The sequence below is a fragment of the Chrysoperla carnea genome, chromosome X (assembly GCF_905475395.1).
Source record: "Chrysoperla carnea chromosome X, inChrCarn1.1, whole genome shotgun sequence".
NCBI classification, from domain to species: Eukaryota; Metazoa; Arthropoda; class Insecta; order Neuroptera; family Chrysopidae; genus Chrysoperla; species Chrysoperla carnea.
Window position 1 is genome coordinate 37,091,270 of NC_058342.1, and position 23,356 is coordinate 37,114,625.

Genomic DNA, 23,356 nt, shown 5'->3' on the forward strand with positions numbered 1-23,356 from the left:
TGATGTGTATATGTGTATGGTGTGTGTGTGTGAGACAGACATATGTATAACATTATTGAATGTTTCTTTTTAATTTATATTCATATTGTTATAAGTTTTTAATATTTTTTTAATTAATAATTTTATTTTATTTATTTATTTTTGTTCTTTTCTTAACTTGATTAATAAATAAAGTATTTTTGTGAGCGAGGGCACCGCAACGCAACGCAACGCAATGCTTTTTTAGTCATGTTTTCTCATAAAATATAGACTTATGCACTGGTATCGAAGATCAACTTGCAGGAATAGAGCTGTATATAATTAATCCGTATTAAGAACTCGAGAATTTAGGAATATCTGATTCATATTCCCCTCCCGCAGAACTTTCTCTGTGGCATCTTTTTTAAATTCAAATAAGCTGAAATTCGATAAAAAATTGCTTACAAAATGGATTGATTTCGAGGGGGATGCCCTGGTTGTGGAGTCTTGATTTTACAATCGCTTCCACTATATTTGATATATATACATTTTTTTAGTCTCTAATAAAAAATCCTTTTTAAGGGACAAGCTTTTATTGTACTAAAAAGTAGAAAATACTTTTATCGATCTGTCATACACACCCAACTATTTGTAAAAGCTTAAGGCGTTCAATTTTAAATGATATTTGAAATGCGTTCGGTATAAAATAGTTCGTAAATAACCGAAAACTCTTCAAATAATTTTTTTTAAAATAAATATAACTGAAATTGATACAAAAATCTTTAATTCCTGTGTAAAGACTTATATTATATTTAAGGGGAAATGAGAACTTCCCCTTTTTAATAGTATTTTTTTATAAAAAACCCCTTTTTGTCAACTTTTTTTAAGAAAAAACAACCCTTAAATTGATTTTGTGTATTTTTTTGTTACAGGAAATGTATTGGAAACAGCAAATTTAACGAATCGAGCAACACTTCCTTACCCTCTAGGTGGAGCATCGTTACACCATCCGCGTGTAGTGCGTACAAACAGTCCTCTATCACAACCCCCTACCCCACCACGTACCCCTTACAGTCCTGATAACAAATCAATATGTTTAGATCATAACACAGAACAATCTGACATTGCTCAATTGAGATTAAGTTCAACATCTCCGGCACGTGATTCAAGCACTTCAATCACAAGCGATTACCCAAATCACACGTCGACATCGAACAACAACGTATTAAGTGGCAGTGGCTCTGTGATTACGTCCGCTACACAAAAACCGCAAAAACCGTCATTTCAAAGTGAATTTGAGAAAGTTTATACACAAAAGTTAAATAGTCAAGTGCGTAATTGTACATCACCTGCGTCAAACGCATCGTCTGTGTCAGCGTCAGCGTCAGCATCAGCATCCGCATCGCTTGTACAAAACACACCACAAAATTTAATAGTGACTAAACAAACAATTCAAAACCAAAATCAACAATCAAAAACATTTTTAAACAATAACAATACGATTAATCATTCGCAACAATCGTCTTCGAATAATGTGTCCTTAATACAATGTTACAGTGCCGAAAATTCTAATTCTAATTTGGAAATGGAACAAATACGACAAAAATTAGCTGATTTAAAAACGCCACGGGTAAGTCACATCATTTTATTTTCTTATATCGTAGCGTAGGAACTGCGTTAGCTAAGCTAATTCCGAAATAGCTTAAGTTAATTCAGAAATTGAAACACAACGCCATCTATTGAATACTTACACAAAATAAAAATAAGATTGCTTGAGAGTGTAATTGTATAACTCAGCGCCATCTATTGAAAATTTATGGAACTTAGAAATTAATTCAACCCCACGAACATATATATATATTAAGGACATGAAACCTCTTATGAAGAGCTATAAGCTCCTGTGGGTGGGGTCTTGTCATCGTTCGTTGCGTACTTTGTACTGCTCATCAGGCTGCCGAAGTGATTGAAAACAAAAGCAACCTCATTCAGATCAAGCCGACTCGTCCAGATAGCCTGATGAGCAGTGCCTCTCCACTTTATAATTTCAATAAAATAGTGGAAGCGATGGGAATGTGAAAATCAAGAAAAAATTTATGGTGGAAGAAATTTGTTCTTATCTCAAGCGTTGTTAAAAACATTTTTCTGTGCATGTAGAAGTCACAAGGGACCCGGAGAAACCTTAAAAATGTAGAATTCAAAAAATTTTTAAGATTTCATGATCTTTTTAAGATTTAGCTAATGGAATAGCTTTAAACTGAATTTGAAGCTGTGTGTAAACGCAAATTAGTACACAGTAATTAAAAATGAAATAAAAAAATATTTTTTATAGATTAAACCAGTAATAATAATAAAATAAAAAAATTCATAGCTTAGGTACGGTTAAAAGCTATTATAAGCTATATTAAAAATAAAAAAACACTGAAACTGAACAAATGTATGTGTATTTTTTAAAGATTTAGATCTGTTCAAATAAACTCATAATTTTAACCTTAAAATTGTCGCCGCAGGCAATCATTCTTATTACACGTTTTTTTTTTTAAATAATGTAGTGGACGAATTGATTTGTTTAAATGCTGTTTGCGGGCTGCTCACTGCTAAGACTGCTCAGTGCTCAGTGCTTAGTGCTTAGTGCTCAGCTTACAGTGAGCTGAGTTGTCTGCTTAACATACAAGCATTCTACGCATGTCACTGTCTTTCATCTAATATCGCTTTGTTTCAAAAAAAAAAAAAATATTTTTTAACTGAATTTAATGGGTGTTTCCAATAAATGTTAATAAATCTAAGTGTTTATGAAAAGAACTCTTTTTTCAGTTTGGAATTTCAAAATTTACAATAGGTTTTAAATCATTCAAAACAAGATGGTTCACAAAAATTGTCCTCATATTATTTTAAATTTAGCGAGATAATTCTACTGATAGCTAATTCATACTTAAAATGTTGTTTCAAAAAGACTGGCGTCTCAGATCTTAAGTTTTTTAAAGGTAGACTTTTACTCCAAGAATATATGGTTAAAACTTTTTAAGCATCCATTCAAATTTTTAGGTATCCATGCAAAATTTTTAACAAAACAAGTGAAGAAAAAACAATTGACTGAGGTAATGTTGAAATACCATGTATAGACAGTGTTGATTACTCTGTCACATTACACATACATAACAGATATTCCCATATAATACATACTATACAATTTACGCCTAATTTGAGCCCTCACGTGTAAACAGTGATGTTTACGAAAAAATGTTTCAAACAAAAGGGTCCCACAGACCCAAGATCCAATTGACCTAAGTTGCTCATTTACAAACTTGACCTCGTTTTTTACGTCCTCAGTGCGCTATAAAAATTTCAGCTAGATATTTCTTCATATAAGGGGTTTACTATCAGGATAGTTTTAGGGTTAAAATTATTTTTATCTTATTTTCAACTAAATCGACTTTACAGCTGATATTATTGCGTTTTTCAATCTACTCATTCAAAATTAAGAAATATATCTATTTTAAAAACTTTGAAATCAATTGAAACACGCTTTCAACTCTCAGTACTGTGGCTTAGGCAGTCCTGTTGTTAAGGTTGTACTGACGAACAAGTTAAATTAAATTAAATGTTAAATAGTGGACAATTTTTACGAACCATTCGATTGTTCTCAAGTCAATTTTACAACCCAAAATGTTATGATAAACTGGTTTAAATATTTTTTAAAAAATAAATAAATAAATAAAATATATATGTTACCGTCAATATGTTTAATGGTATTTTTTAAATGACGACTAAAAAGGTGCAGGCCATTTATTTCACACTGAATGCTAAACACCAAAATCAAAAAACTAAGAAAATTAAAATCGGTTTATCCGTTTAGACACTACGATGCCACAGACAGACACGCACATAACGGTCAAACTTATAACACTCCTTTTTTTAGTTCGGGGATTAAAAATTATCCTTCCTCAAAACAAAATAAAACAATAAAAGAGCGGGTAGGCCCAAAATACAAATCCCTTTATTATATACTTTAACGGTAACATATATATTCATATATTCTCTATCTTTGTTTTCATATTTTTTCTTTAATTTTTATTATTCAGATTTTTTGATTTGCCTTGCAGCCAAATAAATTTTTATAAAGTACTTAGTTTTTGTTTAATATTTCAAATGTCAATTTTTTTTTTTTTATAAAAAAATGTTTTGATATCAACAAAGGACCATGAATTTATTTTTTTGAAATATTTATTATCAAATACATTGAATTTTTTTTAAATACATCACACATGCTACTTCCATATTTATTTAATATTAGGGTGGAGTTTGGAGGTATCATACATTTTGTAGATGTTGAAAGCTGAAATTTCTAAAAAACCGGGTCTTGGATCCCTAGGACCAATCTTGTAATCAGTTAGAGATAGACCAAAAGTTTAAATGTAAAAAATGTTCTTTATAAAAAAATAAACAACTTTTGTTTGAAACATTTTTTCGTAAACATCACTGTTTACCCGTTCGAGCGAAAATTATGCGCAAATTATATAGTATGTATTATATGGGAATATTAGTTATATATGTGTAACATGTATGTATGTGTATCTAATGTGACAGAGTAATCAATATTTTCTATACATGGTATTTCAACAATTAACTCAGTCAATTGTTTGTTTTCACTTGTTTTTGTTTTGTTATTTCGGCTATGAAAAAATTGAAATAATTTTGGTATTTTAAAAATAAAATTTTCTTTGATACATAAAATTTTAAAAAGTATCGCTCTTATTGAAAGACCTTATATAATGTTGGTCGCAAAACATCCACATTTGTGGATGTTAGGATGGAAGTGCAAAATTACCAATTGTTCAATGCTAAATTTATTAATATTCATTTAATTTTTATTTATGAATAAATGTAGATTTAAAATTAATTCCAATTTCCTTTACTTGGAAGGCATGTAGGTCCAAAAATTTGAACCTTCCCCATTTTCTTATTTTTCACATAAGTTTTTTCGATTCGAGAAATTCGATATCTCCATTTTCGATAAATTTGACCTAAAAATTACAAAAATCGAGATATATGAATTCAAAATTTCTGAAAAATCATCCAAAATCGATAATTTCTTGGGAAATATTAGTCTAATAATCGAATAAACTGGATTTCCATGATTTTTGGATCCTTGAGACAAAATTTTCTTAAAGATTTTTTAAGTTTTCCGATTAAATCGAAAAAAATCAATTTTAAGGGTACCCAAAACACGCGACCATTTATCCGTTTAACGTAGATGTGTATTCCGAACCATTTTCGTGTTGTTAAGAGTGCATGCTTAATTAATAAAATTATTTTTTTATAAAAAAATTTTAATTATAAAAACGGACTTTATCGATTGATTCACTTGTATTTTTTTTTTGTTTTAAATTAATTTCTATGTTATGGCATTTTAGCTTCTGGGAAACGATCATACAATCGTATTCCACAATTGAATATAATTTTTATAGTTTCTAACTATAATAATCGCGAAGAATATCGAATTTCACTACTTCCGTAAACTTTACAAAATGTACCTAATACTTTTTATCAATTTTTTTCTTCTTGGAAATACAAGCTAAATCGTTTAAGAGGCCTAAAATTAAAGTAGAAAACCGAAAAAAATTTTTAGAGGCGTCGTGGGACACCTGGTTGGAACTATGTTCCTAACGTATCTTCGTTTTAATTTTTTACTCAGATTTGTTTTAATTTTTTTGCTTGTTTGAATGATTGATTACGTACATGTTCAATTTTGTAAGATAATTTATTTCTTCTGTCTACTTTTTAAATATTCAGTGTGATTTGTAGTCTATTTGCTATAAAACCGAGCAAACAAATCATAACGTGCGACAAGAATTAAAGAAGAATTTTTTCTTAAATCCGCCATTTGGAGTGAACTTTTTTTTTACAGTGTAGGTAGACGTTTTAATTGTAATCTAAAAGTCTATTATAAAATATATCAATCGTTAATAAATAAAAAATATTTATGGATACTTGTAAACGTAATTGTAATCGATAATCAATAATAGAGATTGATAATTCATTATACAAATATAATACGCTTGTTTATCTCATTCGCACTCTTTTAAAACGTGAATATGATTGTTCTTTGTTCAAATATATGAATGTATAATTATCATTTTTTAACGATATCGTAATTAGTCGATAAATCAATTTGTTTTTTTGGTATCAAAATAAAAATGCCACCAAATTTGATTGATTAATCAGTGTTTGGTTTCTGTTGCAGGGAATTTATCCATCTTCAACTAATTCTACGGAAATTCTTATTGCCACAAATCCATCACAATCGAATTCACCGATCCAGGATAACAAATATGGTAAGTCCTTTATACCTTATTTATAAACTAACCTCTGTATATCACGTGTTCTAAAACGCGGGCAAGCCTTGCTGTGATGTCATATCGGTAAGAGCCATAGACCTCAATTAGTTCAGTGTACACAGCTGGGTATAATATATCCATAGATAATGTCTATGAATATATCTGTCAAACTTATTTGTGTTATTTCGTGTAATGATACCGATATTACGTCATCAAATTGAATGCCTACGTTTTTGACAGTTTAAAAAAGGTTTAAAATTTAAGTTTTTGGCAAGAAAGTTTGTGTATTTTTTCGAAATACATTTTTGGTGTCTTTTTGTTAGCAAAATCAACATTTTGAAGTACTTTTTCAAAAATAGTAAAATACCCTATTAAAAAGTAAAATTTTTATGGTACTGATACACCTTGTACACGTAAATAAAAACAGGACTTGATAAGAATAGAAGTAGGTGAAACGTTCAAAATGAAAAAATGTTTTAAAAAAATATTTGAAAAGTTGGAATTGATTTACTTTTGAACGGAATTTTTATTTTCTTTTGTCAATCAAATATCTCCGATAATAACAAACAAATCAACAACATCATTCGATTTGAGTTTTTTATTTTTTTATTTATTTGATAAGAGGCCAAACTTTAAACGAAAATTTAATTTTTATTTATTTTTAAATTAGCACGAAATTTATTAAATCGTTACTAATTCACCAATGCATTGCATTTACTGATTGACGTAAACAGTACACCATACGTCCCGAAATGTTTCAATTTTCTAATGCGCTATAATCAAATCGATAATTATCGATCTCTAAAAAAAAAAATATTATAAAAATATCTTTATTTTCTTCAGAAGATTAAATTCCTTACATTCATGAATAAAAAGCTTGTAAAGTTTTAAATCATCGCCAAATTATAATCTAATTTTAATAACAGTCAAAAACCGTTGGTCGTTATATACAATAGTCGTAATAAGCGATAAGCGATAAATAAGATAACTTAAATCAAGAATAAACAAAATGATTGAAATTTCAATTGAGATCACTTAATTATGTTCGTGGGAATTTTATAATTTTTCATAAACAAAAATTTAAATCATATTTATTAAATTCACTTACGATGTACGCATGCGTATTATATGTGACATTATATAGGGTCTTTCAATAAGAGTGAAACAAAAATTTTGTTTTATTTTGTAGCTTAGACATATTGAAGTTTGATTTGTGAACAAATTTGATTTTGAACTTGAATGGGGAGAAACTATACGATTTCTAAAATCTTTCGATCAAATCCGAAGAGATGATAATCTTAGATTGTTTTTGTATTGAAAAAATTGTAGTAATTTGGCAATTTTCCTTAAATTTGTATGAAAATTGAATAATTTATAAACAATTAGTGAAAACTTTTAAAAAACGCCATCTGTGAACATTAATCAGAAGTTACCATAGATCAGAATCATTTAGTCAATAGTTAATTGCGTAGTTTTAATTATTATTACATAGGTGTCATTTTTTCGATTGAAGAAGTTATTGTTTCCTAGGTTTCGGTGTAATATCTGTAGCTATATTCATAGCATGTTGATGACGCAAAACTATAAAATTTTACCCTACTAAATATTATACAGAAAATTTTCACTTCAAAAACTATTATAAACATTCTTAAGATATTTTATTCCCAACAAAACTTGAAAGCCTAAGCTTCAAAATAAAGCACAGCGTTTTCGTATTTTAAAGAGTCTTATTGAAAGACCCTGTGTAATGGTGTATAAAAATAATTGAATAAAAAAAATAAAAAATGATATTCATATTCGTATAAATCAAATAAATTTATTTCAAGTTAAAGTATGTATTAGTGAGCTGAGCTAACTATATTTAAGTATATTAATGTAAGTAAATATGAGTACTGAGTACTGAGTACTGAGTTATATTAAGTAAAAAAAGAAAGAACGCGGGCGAAATGAAATTGAATGAATCTGTGTATATTAAAATATTAAAATTAAAATGATGTTACAAATGAAGCAAGAACCATCAACTATGATAAAATCTCACGGCTATTTGAATCAATTGATGCTGTTAGCTAGTTAATTGAGTAGCTCTACTAAACTATGACTATACTATACTATACTATACTATATACTACTATAGCCAATGAAGTAAATGTTTTATTTTATTATTTTTTTTATTCATATCTGTGTAGAAGCTACCGTTGCTCTGTTTACTGTACATGAGCTTACTTACTATACACGGTGTTCCATTATTGATAGCAGAAAATTATACCAGTAAATTAAGCTTATCAAGACAAATGGAAAAGCTATGAACCAATTTTCGATCTGAGGCCTAATTCGGGAGATGTGGCTATAGGAAAAGTAGAAAGATTTATGAATTTACAGACCTATCCAATTAATTAAATTAGTAGGTTTCACTTGAGAATATAGAGGGGACTATATAAATTGATTTAAATGGATGGCGAATACTAAAAAAAAATATTTTGTTGTCTTTATAAAGAAAACAAAAAAATACATATTTATCAAATTATTTCACCAATAAAGAGACACAAATTATATGTTTATATAGGTACGAGGGAATAATTTAAAAATAATTACATTCATTTTAACTAATTTTACCATATTTCTATTACAAATTTGACTTATATTAAACTAACGAAAGCCTACACCTTGCTTACACCTTTACTTTCGTAATGAGTGAAATTCTCGCAATTTCTGAACTGTAGATAGGTTGATTTCGAAAATATATAAAATAATATGAAAATAGAAAATAAGATTGACCATTATCCCAACCCCATGTGCATCGACACGCCACCGTTTGGACGCGCATGACTTTGATGTTGTGTGTGTTTACTCTTTACCGTGTGGTAAAGAGTAAAAGAGTAAAGAGCAGTTATTATACTGATTCTGATTAGTGTATTTTATTTATTGTACCTACTTAGTAATAACGTTTAATATTGCTCAACCAATTCCAATAAAATTAATTTAAATAAATATGGAACTACACTCTCAATAAAATTTAACTCAACTCAACTCGGTAAACTCCACCTCAAAAGACTTCACATATTACATTCAACACTGAACATGCATGCAATAAATATTCCGTTCGAATTACATCAAATATCACTGATTCTCTGAATTTAAAAATAACAATAAAATCATGGAGATTATCGACGGAAATGAAAACTTTGAAAAAACTTTTTTTTTTAATTAATTATATTACGTATAATTAAAATTACATAATTTGTAAATTGATATTATTAATTTTTGTATAAAAAACTATTATAAATAATACTTTTTTTTAAATGTCATCTATGAACAGTAATCAGAAGTTATCAAAGATCAGAATCACTAACTTAATACTATATTACACATCTTTAATTATTATTACATAGGTGTCGATTGAAGAAAAATTTTAGAGTCTTAGGTTACGATGTAATATTTGTCGCTGTATTCATAGGGCAACGTTGGATAAAAGGCTTGATTTTTTTTATATGAAGTTGTTTAAATCTGGAGTAATTTCCAAAATATCGAAAATTGAAAATTTTGTATAAATATTAAGCTTTCCATATTTCGAAAACTAAGGCAGATATGGAAAAGTTGTATTCTTATTTTTGGTGTACATTCATGAAGTTATAAGCAAGGCTAAACTTGCGTTTCGCTCGTACTACCTTAAGAGTGTAAGTGTAAGTGTAAGTGTAAAACATTCACACTTACACAGTCACAGTCACAGTGACAGTCACAGTTACAGAAGACAGAGTATTTGTTAGTGTTAGTTAGTTGATAAATAATCGTCAATTATTCAATATTTTAAAAATAATATTAATAAATAAATTAAATTCATGTAAATTGTTAAAATGAGTTTTGTTGAGTTGAGTTGAAATGAGTTGAATTTAGAGTTGAGTTAGAGTTGATTACTAGTTTCCTTATAAATAAATTCATATTATAATACATATAAACATATCGCAATGATTTTTTTAAATAGACATTTGAACCCGTACACTTCAATTATTTAATCATTTACATTTAACTATACAAGTATAGTACTTCACTTCACACTACAGTCGAAATCACTTATAATGACACTCACATCATTACTTATAACGACTAATCGATTATTACGTTCAATTCGTAGGCTACAATTCGTGGCCGAGCTTTGCTCGTTATTTATTTTAAATGAAACCAAGCTAGATGGATTTTTCGTCCCAAAAACGCCAACTATTGAATCCTAGCTTTTATGTTTCAGTTTCGGTAAAGCAGTTAGTTGCTCGTCAATAGATGGCAGTAAGAGTCACACTTTTCAATTTGTTTCAACCAAGTTAGATCGATTTTTCGCCCCGAAAAAACCATCGCATACTAATTTTCATGAAAATCGTTGGAACTCTTTCCGAGATTGATGATCATCATTTTCCAATAACTGTCTTGGTTTTCGAAATATCGAAAGCTAAATATTTTAAACAAAATTTTCAATATTTTGAAAATTACTCTTTGATTTTTAGTGTTCTTGTCTTCAAATGAACTCCTAATGACATCCCCAGGGATATAATTAATGGGTATCGTTAAAAATGATTTTGACTATACTTCAACAATATTAAAATTTGTTTTTTAAATATTTTATTCTTTTACTCTCTTTATTTTTATTTCAACACATAATATTCACATATTAGAAAGAGATAGATATACAACTTCAATCATTCAGTTTAATAATAAATAAACTTTTAATATAATTTGTATAAATAATCGCAGTCGCAGTTATAGTCAATATACCTTCAAAGCCCCATACCCAGTACTCACTGTACTCAGTCAGTTCGTCTGTTAGTCCGTCAGTCAGTCCTACTATTATATCAACTCTCAAGCTAAATTACTAACAAATTATTTTAAATTTACTCAATTGACTTGATTTAGTATCAAAATCGAAAAACAACTTCTAATATTCAAAACATTTTATTTTTTGTCTCAATTTAAAATCTTATATCTACTGATTATCATTGGCTACTGGTTATCGAATGATAGTCAGTGAATAATCAAATTTATCCATTTTTGTCATACCTGTAGCTCCCAAATTAGGGCTCAGATCCAAATTTGTAAAAGAGTTTTTTTGTTGCTCTTGATGAGCTTATTTTGGGAAGTTAGGTTTCTGAAGTTAATAACAGAACACGTTGTATACAGGGTAGAACAATTCTATAAATCGAAGTGGTTATCAATTTTGATAAAAAATCGAAATTTTCTCTGTTTTGGAGACAAAAAAGTCATTCTCATTTTTCGAATCGTATGAATTCTTGGATATAATTAGTAACCTGTTTCAAAATCGTGTCCAATGTTGAATTTTTCTGGTTTAAAGTAAAAATAGGTCGGTTATATTTATAAGCATTTTAAGTAATGGATGTTGCGATTTGACGTACGGGTACCTGATAAAGACCATAAAAAATGTGACGTCAATAAACAGGAAAAAAATATGTTATCAAAAATAAATACAAATTATTATTATTTATAAAAATTAACAAAAAAAAAAATGATAAAAATTGCAGTTATGTAAAAATTTAGCATCAAAAAGATGACCTTAAAACATGAAATTTTTGTACTAATTCACAGAAAAATTACATGCAAAAAATTATGAACATAAACGCCACCATGCGTCCGTGCGTCCGTGCAGGTCCGTGCTCCTTTTCTAATGTCACTAAAGGCTATCATTTTTTTTTTCCAAAATTATTAGTTTTTTTATTTTTATTTCATATAAAAAAACGGTGTCATTTTATCTCAAAATGTGCAAATTTCCTTGCAAGATTAAACTATCAAAAATTATTTATTTTTTTATTCTATATTTTTAAAAAGTTTAATTTTATTAAAAAGTAAATTTTTTTTTAATTTTTACCAATTTAAATTAACAAATTACGAGCGATAGAGCCTAAATGGTCGAGAAGTCTAGGGCGTCGTCTTAGAACGTTGGACTATTTAGACTTAGGTTGTGGGTTCGAATCCAGGCCGCGGCAGTGTGAACAATTTATAATTAATGGGAGTGCAGAATTGATCACATTGTCGTCGCTTGGATAAGAACGAAGAACCGACTCCACCCACATCAAAAATGTAATTGTAAATATGTTTGTAATTAAAATAAATAAAGATTAACAAATAATGATGTGGATGGCCTCTGTGATAAGGCATATGTCACAAATACGGAGGTTAAACCCCCATTATTATTATTATTATTATTATTATTATTAATAAAAAATACTTTTTAAGGGACAAGCTTTTATTGTACTAAAAAGTAGAAAATAATTTTATGTATGAGTTACTCATATCCGACTATTTGTAAAAGCTTGAGGCGCTTAATATAAAGAATGCATCGAAAAATAATTAGGCGTGTGTAGTAGATGAGGCGTTCCGATTTATTCTTGATATTGAACGCCTCAAGCTTTTACAAATAGTCGAATATGAGTAACTCATAGATAAAAATTTTTTTCTACTTTTTAGTACAATAAAAGCTTGTCCTTTAAAAATTATTTTTTGTTAAAATTTTTATTTTAAAATGTGTATCTTCCTCAAAATTGAAAATTACGCAATAAAATGATCGAAAAAAATAAAAAACAAGTTTTTAACAACAACAAAAATTATGAAAGGGTTGTAAGTATGGCACAGCCTCTATTAATTCAAGGGAATATAAAAACATACGCGCGGGTGAATCACTGTTTATTTGGACGCGGTTGAAGTGAATGGTTGAATGGGAAAGGTGAGGGGGTTTGCAGGGGAATGCATCATCAGTTAATATATCACAACATAAACGTAATAAATCTAAGGGTTCCGTAAATCAAATATATCATTCAAAATAATTAAAAATTTTAATCAAAAATACTTCTTAAGAGACAAGCTTTTATTGTACTAAAAAGTAGAAAATAATTTTATCTTTTAGTCACTCATACCTGACTACCTATTTGTACAAGCTTACGGAACGCCTCATGCCTAATTATTTTGCGATTTATTATTGATATTAAGCGCCTCAAGCTTTTACGGATAGTTAGGTATGAGTGACTCATAGATAAAATTATTTTCTACTTTTTAGTACAATAAAAGCTTGTCTCTTAAACAACGATTCGTTTATCCTAATTCCCAGATTAATTTTCTCATCTAGATTACTTCGAAACAAAAACAAAAAAAATTCTATGAGTACATTTTTGAACTAATTTTTTTAGTACTCAAATATTTCGTACGGAATCCCATATTCTCAATCAACGTGTTGATTGACCCTTTCCTTTATAAATAAAAAAAATTAAAAAATTAAAATTTGTTTTTTTGTTAAAATGTCGAGGGCTTTAAAAAAAATCCACAGCTGTTAAAATTGTATTTTTCATACCCAATAATTTTTTGATCACATGGACTTAAAATTAACAAAAAAAAAAAAATTAAAAAAACAAGGACACCTAGCATGATCGCATCTCATAATAAATAAAATGTTTTTCAATATATATATACATTACAGTAAAACTACTTTGAGGTGATGACAATTTTCCTAATTTATTTCTATTAAATGTAAAACAGTTGTCACATACATAAATAATGTATTTTATACAGTGAAACTTGTAAGTCTAAAAATATTTATGTTTGCTCCTTAAATACTTCTTATCGATTCAACTTATTAAAATACAGTTAAACCCCTTCTATATTTATGCGCCACAGCTTCGAATACTTTTTCGGAAATGTACTATTTTTCTTTTATCAGTTCCATTATATTAGAATTAGTTGTATTTGTAGACTATTTGGCACAATCAGTTGAGAAAAAAAAAACGAGAGGTGTTGTGGGACACACGATTGGAACTATGTTCCTATCGTATCTTCGTATATTATAAATGTAACGCTTACTTTTTTACTAAGATTTGAAAATCAAAAAAATTTTTCAGAATGTTTCAGAATTCGATAAAACTTAGTTCATATGGTAATTTTGACCCAAAAAATTCAAAAATCGAGTTCATTTGACGATTGGGCTGGTAGATTTTGAAAAAATCGAGTCCTAGGATCGATTTTTGGCGATATCTCAAAAATTACCCGTTCAATCGTTAAATGAACCCGATTTTCAAACAAAAAGTCAAAAAACAATGATTGTTGAACTGAGTGAGTGATTCATAAATAAAAGAATGATTTAGAGTGGTTGAACTGTAATAATAATGTAATAATAATTTTAAAATGTAGAAAATAATTTTGTGTATAAGAAAATAAAATAGTTTGAGTTCTCTTGTAAAAACAAAAAAAGAGGTATCGTTATATATTTTTGATTTATTTCACCAGACCGAGTCGAAGATGTTTATTATACATTATATACATCGCGATCGAATGAAATGAGAATGAGGTGGTGTACGTCTACAGTCTGTACGTCTGTGTGTAAGTCTGTAAGTCTGTCTGTCGTCTAATAGACTTATAGACTAACTATAGTTGTGTAGTTTGTCCAATATAGGTATAGTACAAGTGAAAACAAACAATTGACTGAGTTAATTGTTGAAATACCATGCATAGTCAGTGTTGATTTCTTTATCACATAACACATACATACATGTGACACATACATAACTGATAATCAAGTATGGTACATATTATAAAATTTACGGCTAATTGGCGCCCTCACAGGTAAACAGTGATGTTTACGAAAAAATGTTTCAAACAAAAGTTGTTTAATTTTTGATAAGGAACATTTTTTATATTTAAACTTTTGTTCTATCTTTATCGGTTTACAAAATGGGTCCTACGGACCCAAGACCCAATTGACCTATGATGCTTATTTACAAACTTGACCTCACTTTTTACGTCCTGAGCACGCTGTAAAAATTTCAGTTCGATGTCTTTTTTCGTTTTTGAGTTATCGTGTCCACAGACGGACTAATGGACTAATTAGGTGATTTTATGAACAGCTATGACAAAATTTTTTTCCTAGCATCATTATTTTTAAGCTTGGGACTAAACTTAATATACCATGTATATATTTCATATATACATGGTATATTAAGTATAATAGTTAGTACAACACATGTACAGATTTGATACTGATTTACATGAGTTTTGTTTAGGTGTGTTTTAAAAGTGCAATAGCTCACTTCACTTCAAGTAAAGTCACAAACTGAATAAAATGGAATGATTACAAATAAAATTGTGCACATATTCTCGTTAAAAACGACACAAACGACCGTATATTTTCGATACGTGCTTTTGCTTTTGTCGTATTTATAATTAGTGAATCGTTATAACGTACGTTTTGTGAAACTTTCAAGATATTTCATTTGTGAGCCAAGAATTGACTGTAAATGTGATTTTTTCACTTCGAAATGCCAAATTTTTGGCTCGATTTTGTTTGCTACACTTTATAAATTCCGTATAATGGTCAACATTAAACAACAAATTTCTAATAATTTTTTTTTTTCTTTCACTCGATTATAATACATGACTAATTCCAATTATTTTTATTTACGAAAAATAGACAAAACTATAGTTTAACTAGTTTTAACTATTACACTAATTTATATAGTGAAACCTCATTAACTCCATTTATTTATTCCTATGCAATGCATTCTGTTACACTTCCATTCGGGCTCACAGTTATCCTTAAAATACATCCCACATCGTTAGGCTAAAGCCGAGCTTGTTAAGACGTCTTACCTTGCTTAGACTTTTAGTAGAAAGGTTGCGTTTTCGAATCCAGGCAGCAGCAGAGTGAGCAAAAAAACAAGTTAGCCTCTGTTGTAGACATGATCTGAGAAACGAAGGTTAAACCATATTTATTCTCAAAATTTGAGAAAGACAAATTTGACTTATGTATAATTTGTTAAAATTTGATTGAGAGTTTGAAAGGTTGTCCAAATAATCTTGAATTAATGAAAGATTAATCGAAGGCCTTAATTTTGATTTCTCAAATCAATTTATAAAGATTTTGTTTCTCTCAAGATTAATAAAAATCTAATTTTGAAAATGACTCAATTAGACCCAGTTATTAGTTAATTCTTTTTTTCTAAATTTTATGACTTTGAAGGTTATTCAAATATTTTTTTCGTAATCAAAAATTTGATAATGATTATTATTTTTTTAACCAAAAAATTTCCTTATCTTATTTGCAAAAATTAATGACTTTTATAAATTTTTTATTGAAATAAGTATCACAAAATAAAAATCTATTTTAATTCGCATGCATTAGCACTTTAAACTTTGTGTGTTGATGTGGTCACTTATTTTGAGACATTTGGTACGTAGGTACTGTAGCTGTGTAGTGTGTACACAGAACAGGCAGGCATGGTATAAAAAACACTGAGCTATTGTTTATGAATAATTCACTGTATAATTAATAATTTTACGACCTTAATTATTCAAAATGGAAAATCATAAAATTTCATACAGCAATTAATTGATTTCTTTTTATTAATACCACAATTCAAACTTACACACACACACACACACATACAACAAAGCAATACAGGCTCAGTTTAACTCAAGTACTTAGTTTCATTAAACCTACAGGGTGAGCCAGCCATTTCTTAACACATTTTTAAAATTAACCTACATCAAAATGGATCAAATTTATATCTACCCTAATTATATAAAGAGAAAAGATTTAATTGTTTGTTTTTTTACTGGACCGATTTTTTAAAATTGGCATTCCTTACGAAAATTGCAATAATTTAGCCGAAGGTATCAAAAATTTTCCCATAAAAGTAATTATAATGGATAAATTCAACTATTAAAGTGACTAATCAACTAGACAATTAGGCAATTTGCATGACGTAAATGTAAGAGTATGCTGTAAAATTATCGTAAACTAGGCAATTTGTGTTACGTAAATATAAAAAAATGATATAAAAATATCGAAAAAGCGTGAAAAAGCAAAGTTTTTTTATGTTTTTTTTTTACTGCAAAACTGTGTTTATTGTGATCAAGGGACTTTACCGCCAAAAAAATGAACAGTCACCGTACTTTTTCAAACAGCCGAACCAATTTAAGTGATTATACCTTGAAAATTTGCAAAAAAAAGTATAGGTTTAACTTACATAGGTATATGATACTGATACACTGACTGTAAGTACTGATTGTGAGTCTACATACATGTACATGAATCAAATTGTTCGATATATGCTCAATTTTATACAATTTAAGTTTGTTCTACTCAACTATTTATAAAATTCAATACAATTTCACTCAAAGACGGTCTGCGGAAAAATGTTTCAAACAGTGTTCGTCTATCGATTATCCGTTATGAAGTAGAGTGAGCTTTTCATTGAGCTTGAAAACCTAGCTCAAGTTTAATGTCTGCATCAGATGTGTACCTACACACCTAAAATTTTTCGCTTGAAGTTATTTTTCAAGTTTTAAGAACATGTCAACTTGAAAAAGACATGCTATGTAATCGAGAATAATCAGTGCATATTGCCGAAAAAATAAAAGGCAATACCATAGGTAGAAAACACTTGGAAAACTATCAATCCTTGAATATTTAGGACTCAAAAATAAAAAATAAAAATAAAGTTTGATGAAACTAGTCATAAAAAATAATTTTGGCCCAAAAAACCCACCTACTTACAGAGCACTTTTTCTATTTTAAACAATTTCTTAGAAAACACTTCCTTGTCTAAATCTAATTAAAGCGCTACTTTTAAAACCTAAATTATTTAAAAAAAAAATAAGTATTTGGACTTTTAAAAGCAGCAGAACAGAACAAACTTAATGTTTAAATTGAATAGGTACAATTTTTTTTACTAAAAGCGAACACAATATCGGATTTGTATAAACAAATATTATATAATTGCATATGATTTGATTTTTTATTTCACTAAACGTTGTGCTATGTACTCATATCACCTCCATATACTTATAAACAATTATAACTCATTTATCCAGACAAGCATAAGTAAATTAACGTATTTAACCCGCCAGCACACGCGCCGATCGTTTGGTAATCTTAAGTCACGTAATGAGATATTTGCTCATGCCTCGAATATTTCGCACGTTAAATATTCTTTGCAAATAGTTTAATTACTTGATTATTGAATGATGTTTGAGAGTGAAAATTTCGAAGTCTATATTTTGTTGCTTACGCCTTTACTCTCGTGATGAGACAAATTCTTACGACTTGAAAAAAATATATTTAAAAAATATATTTTTTTATAAAGAGCGATGCTCATAACGCGAGTGTTTATGGATTAAAAAGAGGGAAGGGATTGGTAAGTAATAACCTTTAAAAGGTACATTGTTGACGCTAATCCTATCTATCTACCTACCAATTTTCAAACCTAGCTCAATCTGAAAAGGATTTGTAAGCACGCAAAGTCTTAAAAACGTTGAAAAAAGTACTATTAGAACTATGAATAAAAAAAAAAAGCTTATTCTAAAAGTTCTCTATCGAAAAATAATAAATCAAAGAAGAAGTACATTAGATGGTGCCATCTATTGAGTAAATAAGTGAACTATTACAATAAGAAACAAGTTTGGTTTGCGTGGTTGACGTACATGTGAAAATAAATCGAAAATAGAGATAGTTGGCGCTGTGCGACTGCTATTGTTAACGTTTTAAGGTTCTTTTATTCAACAAAGACGATACTTCAGCATCATTCAATTATTTAAAATTATTTATAAAGAAAAACAAGATCACAACTAACTAAGTTAATTATTTAAATATCCTACATATACTTGAGTTATTAACATTTCGGTTATATTTTGAACATGATTTGCCTAACATGAAATCGTTTCCAATTTATTTCGAACCTCATTAACAGTGAAACCTGAAACAAAAGCTAAGGTACTTAATTTCGTTAACTGCAATAAACACCAAAAGATGTCAGAAAGAGTCGTATTTTTCAGTTAACGCATCCGACCGGAAAGAGTGCTGATACCTCATGTATTAAAGATAAAAATTTAAATACAAAAATACTTTTTCAAGAATAAGCTTTTATTGTTCTAAAAAGTAGAAAATAATTTTGTAGAAGTCACTCATACATGACTATTTGTAAAAGCTTGAGGCGCTTAATATAAAAATTAAGTTGCAAGATTTTAACAAAGTTAAAATAAAAGCTTGTAAAAAAAAGATTTATAGAGGTTTGACTGTAATTAAAAAGAATAAATAAATAGAAATAGTGATGTGAGCTAGCATCTAGCATCTAGCTGGCTGTAGATGTAAATGTAGATGTATATGTACAAAGGTGCTAAATTATTAATAAACAATAAATGCGAACAGTTATATTGAATTTTTGACCGCAATTAATTACTACAAGCATAAAAAAATTAAATACACTCAAAATCAAATCTACAATTGAATGATTTTTTTTAGAAATAAATGAAGCCATAAAATCTATCATTCATTGGGACAAACACCCAATAAATAAGCCAAACCTTTTCAATATTAATTGAAATATTTATATTCGACATCTCTCTCTAAAAATATTTTAAAAATTCATTGTCTTTGTATTATGTAGGTGTAATATTTTTAAAAATTACAATATTTTATTTTCTTTTATTTATTTTTTAATGAATTCAATTGAACGAAACCTATTGGAGTCTTTGTCAACTCATAATAAATGCAGGTGAACAAAAAATTACATGATTTCTTAACGAAGTTTATGCTATATGTATTACATTTGTGTCATGTTCTTTGCCTATGTTGTATATAAAAATGATTTTAAAATAAGCAACTTTAATTCCTGTAATGTAACTACACTCGTTTTGGACGAATTTTTTTCGATTTCAATTTTTCAATATCCGGCGTAATTTTTCAAAATATTGAAAATTGAAAATTTTCTTTAATTATTCAGCTTTCCATGTTTCGAAAATCAAGGCAGATATCGAAAAGTTTTATTCTTATTTTTGATCTACATTCATCAAAATTGAATTTCAACCCTAAATCTAGCCTGCTGCTAAATCTAGAAGTCTAAGGGACTTCTGTAAGTCCTGTTTGCTTAATAATTGAACGTAATTTAGAGTCCTTCCTGAATTATAAAACTGATTTTAAAAAGTAGTTTTAATATCTAGGTAATAAAAGTAATGAAGGTCAAATAAATTGGATCTATTCATTTTTTGGTTCAATTAATCAAAATAAAAATGGCCTGAGGGTTGTAAATTAAAACTCTAGGAAATATCATAAAATTTATTAAAAATTTTATTTCAAAATTGATTTTAATGAATAGTTTCCATGATTTCAATAAAAAAAAAATTATAAAAATACGCCTTCTCAAAAATTATTGCACATGAAAAAATTTGAGAGTCTACGGACAAATAAAAAAATCTACAAGTGTGCAATGGTCCAAGGTCGTCTTCATTTTGACAAATGTTCATTTTTATTGAATTCTTTGTTTAGATGTCATAACTATTTTTGATTAATTCTTTTTAAAAATTTATTTATCAATTTTTATTTCCCCAAATCTAAAAAAATCCACAATTTTTTTACCTAATTTCATTTTTTGGAATCGATATATGTTTTGAAACCTATTATTAACCAGCAAAATTTTGAAAATGGAAACTTATGTTTTTCCCTTACTTGGGCTCTCAGGGATAGATAAAGATAATTACGAAAAATTGTTTCAAACAAAAGTTGTTTATTTTTTTTATAATAAACATTTTTTATGCTTCTGTGCTATCTCTAAAGGTTTACAAGATGGATTTTAGGGACCCAAAACCTACCATTGGTCTAGTTACAAACTTGGGACTAAACTGAATATACTCTGATATATTTCATATATAGGGTATAGAAATTGTATCTAAACTAATGATGCGTTTTATGATTTTTTGCAGTACAACAAAGCAATTCCCAAAATAATCGTGACTCATTCTCGAATCATGGTTCACCATCGAATATGTCAACGGGTGGTCAAAAATCATCGTCTTCACAAAATCTACAAAATTTAGATTATTCCCGTTACGTTAAAAAATATGGGACCAGCATGGAATGTGGTAATATTTATTGTAAGGAATTAAATTTACGGGAACATTTTCACTGTTTGGATTGTGTGGAAAGTGATCACATGAATTCTGGCAGTAAAGTATTCGCAAAAAAGGAAGAAATGATTCGACATTGGAAATGGCATAAAAAACGTGAGGAATCCTTACAACATGGTTTTATGAGGTACTATTTTACTTTCAAAGTTTTTCACCTTCATCAGTTTTACTAATTCGAAATTTTCGTGTGCAGATATTCACCGCTAGACGATTGCAGTGTAAGTTACGCAAGTTGCCAACATAATCGTCGCCAAACACACTACCACTGTATTCACAACAAGTGCGATAAAGTTTACATATCAACCAGTGACGTACAAATGCATGCAAATTATCATCGTAAAGATTCCGCGATTATCCAAGAAGGTTTTCAACGATTTCGCGCCACCGAGGATTGTGATGCCCCGTTTTGTGTATTTTTTGGACAACGTACAACTCATTTCCATTGTCGACGAGATGGATGTCGATATACGTTCAAAAATAAAGCGGATATGGGTAAGTCATCAAACTCGTATTGTATCTGGGTAGTCCAGTAATTTTTGGAGACCCTGTATAATGTAAAATGTACAGTATGTTTCATAAAATGTTTCTTTATTTTTAAAACAGAAAAACACAAATCGTATCACATCAAAGATGAACAATTGAGTCGTGATGGTTTCAAAAAATTTATGAAAGCTGAAGCATGTCCCTTCGAACATTGCCGTTTCAGCAAAGTCTGCAATCATATCCATTGCATACGAGCACAATGCACGTACGTGTTACACAGTTCTGGTCAATTGTACAGCCATAAACGTAAACATGAACGTAAAGATAGCGAATTAGCATATCGTAAATTTAAATTAGCACAAAGCATGTTAAAAAACTTTACGGGCTTACAAGCGGCTAATTTAACTGAAAATTTACCACAACAAATTCAAGATATACTCAAGAATTACGCTCAATCAAACACCCAAGATATTTTACCCTCAAATATTCACGACATCATCAGCTACTATCAAAATAATGGCGACTGTCCAATGCCTACCCATATTCAAGAATTGATCAAGGCACATCAAAACTATGAAGCAGCTGCCCAGAATTTATCTCGAACCGATCCAGAATTATTTCGATCGTATGAGCAATCCTTAGACACATCGAATGCAGCATCTCCATCCAATAATTTGGATACGTTACAATCGTATGCAAATAGTGTGGAAATTTTAGGTCAATATATTCAAGAGTTAATGAAATCCTACGGGAATAATTTTGATAGTATGCCGACGCATGTCCAGGAACTGATCAAAAAATACCAAAGTATGTTACAAATGAGCTCAAATGATGGCACTGGATCTGCGCAGGAGCAATTTAATAATTATGCAGAAACTCAACAAATGTTTGAAATGATTTCAAATCGTTCCGATTCAACTCCCTTGAATTTATCCGAACAAAACACACCGTTAACTTTTAACGATACCATTAAAATTTATCAAGATAATCTAATCATGAAACAAGAACGTCGTAATCGAGCAAGTGCCGATTCACCAATTCCAGCATGCTCGCAAAGTCCAACTCCAAAAAACAAGGACTCTGATGTGAGACAGTTAAAATTAACGGAAGATCAAATTGAACAAATCGAGCACTTAAAACGTTTGGGTATCAATTTAACGATTGATCAAATTAACGGTCATTTAGATAAACAGAAGAAATCGCTTTTGCCAAACACAAATTTAACGGTCAGTGAAGCGAAAATGGAAAATGATGATAAGGAAACAATGTCGATGTCATACAACAACGATTTCTCTGACGACGAATCAAATCATTCAACGGATAGTAACTCGTTGGCGATTGATTTATCTGGTGCACATTCGAATGGTCCAAATATGGAAACGGCACCAAATGATGAAATGTTTGTGGATGACGATCCAAAAATGGATGCAGACATTGATTTAACAAAGAAAATTAATGAAAATGCTGTTGATTGGAACAATGAAGATTTTTGGTTGAAGTATGGAAAATTTGTAACTAGTCGTGATGTGAATTGTCCCCGAGATAATAACATGAAATGCGAATTATCTGGAAAAGATCATTATCATTGTTTAGTGGAAAATTGTGGAATGATTTTTAAGTAAGTATTTGGAACTTTT

General features: G+C 29.0%; 1 protein-coding gene across 1 annotated transcript in view; it reads left to right on the forward strand.

The window, feature by feature from the left end:
* LOC123302149 overlaps nucleotides 1-23,356 on the forward strand; it is a 59,249-nt gene that overhangs the window by 30,162 nt on the left and 5,731 nt on the right. The window contains exons 3-7 of the mRNA XM_044884960.1: nucleotides 891-1,588; nucleotides 6,200-6,290; nucleotides 21,033-21,363; nucleotides 21,430-21,728; nucleotides 21,840-23,337. Coding sequence (XP_044740895.1) covers nucleotides 891-1,588; nucleotides 6,200-6,290; nucleotides 21,033-21,363; nucleotides 21,430-21,728; nucleotides 21,840-23,337 — 2,917 coding nt within the window. The remainder of the gene's footprint in view (nucleotides 1-890; nucleotides 1,589-6,199; nucleotides 6,291-21,032; nucleotides 21,364-21,429; nucleotides 21,729-21,839; nucleotides 23,338-23,356) is intronic.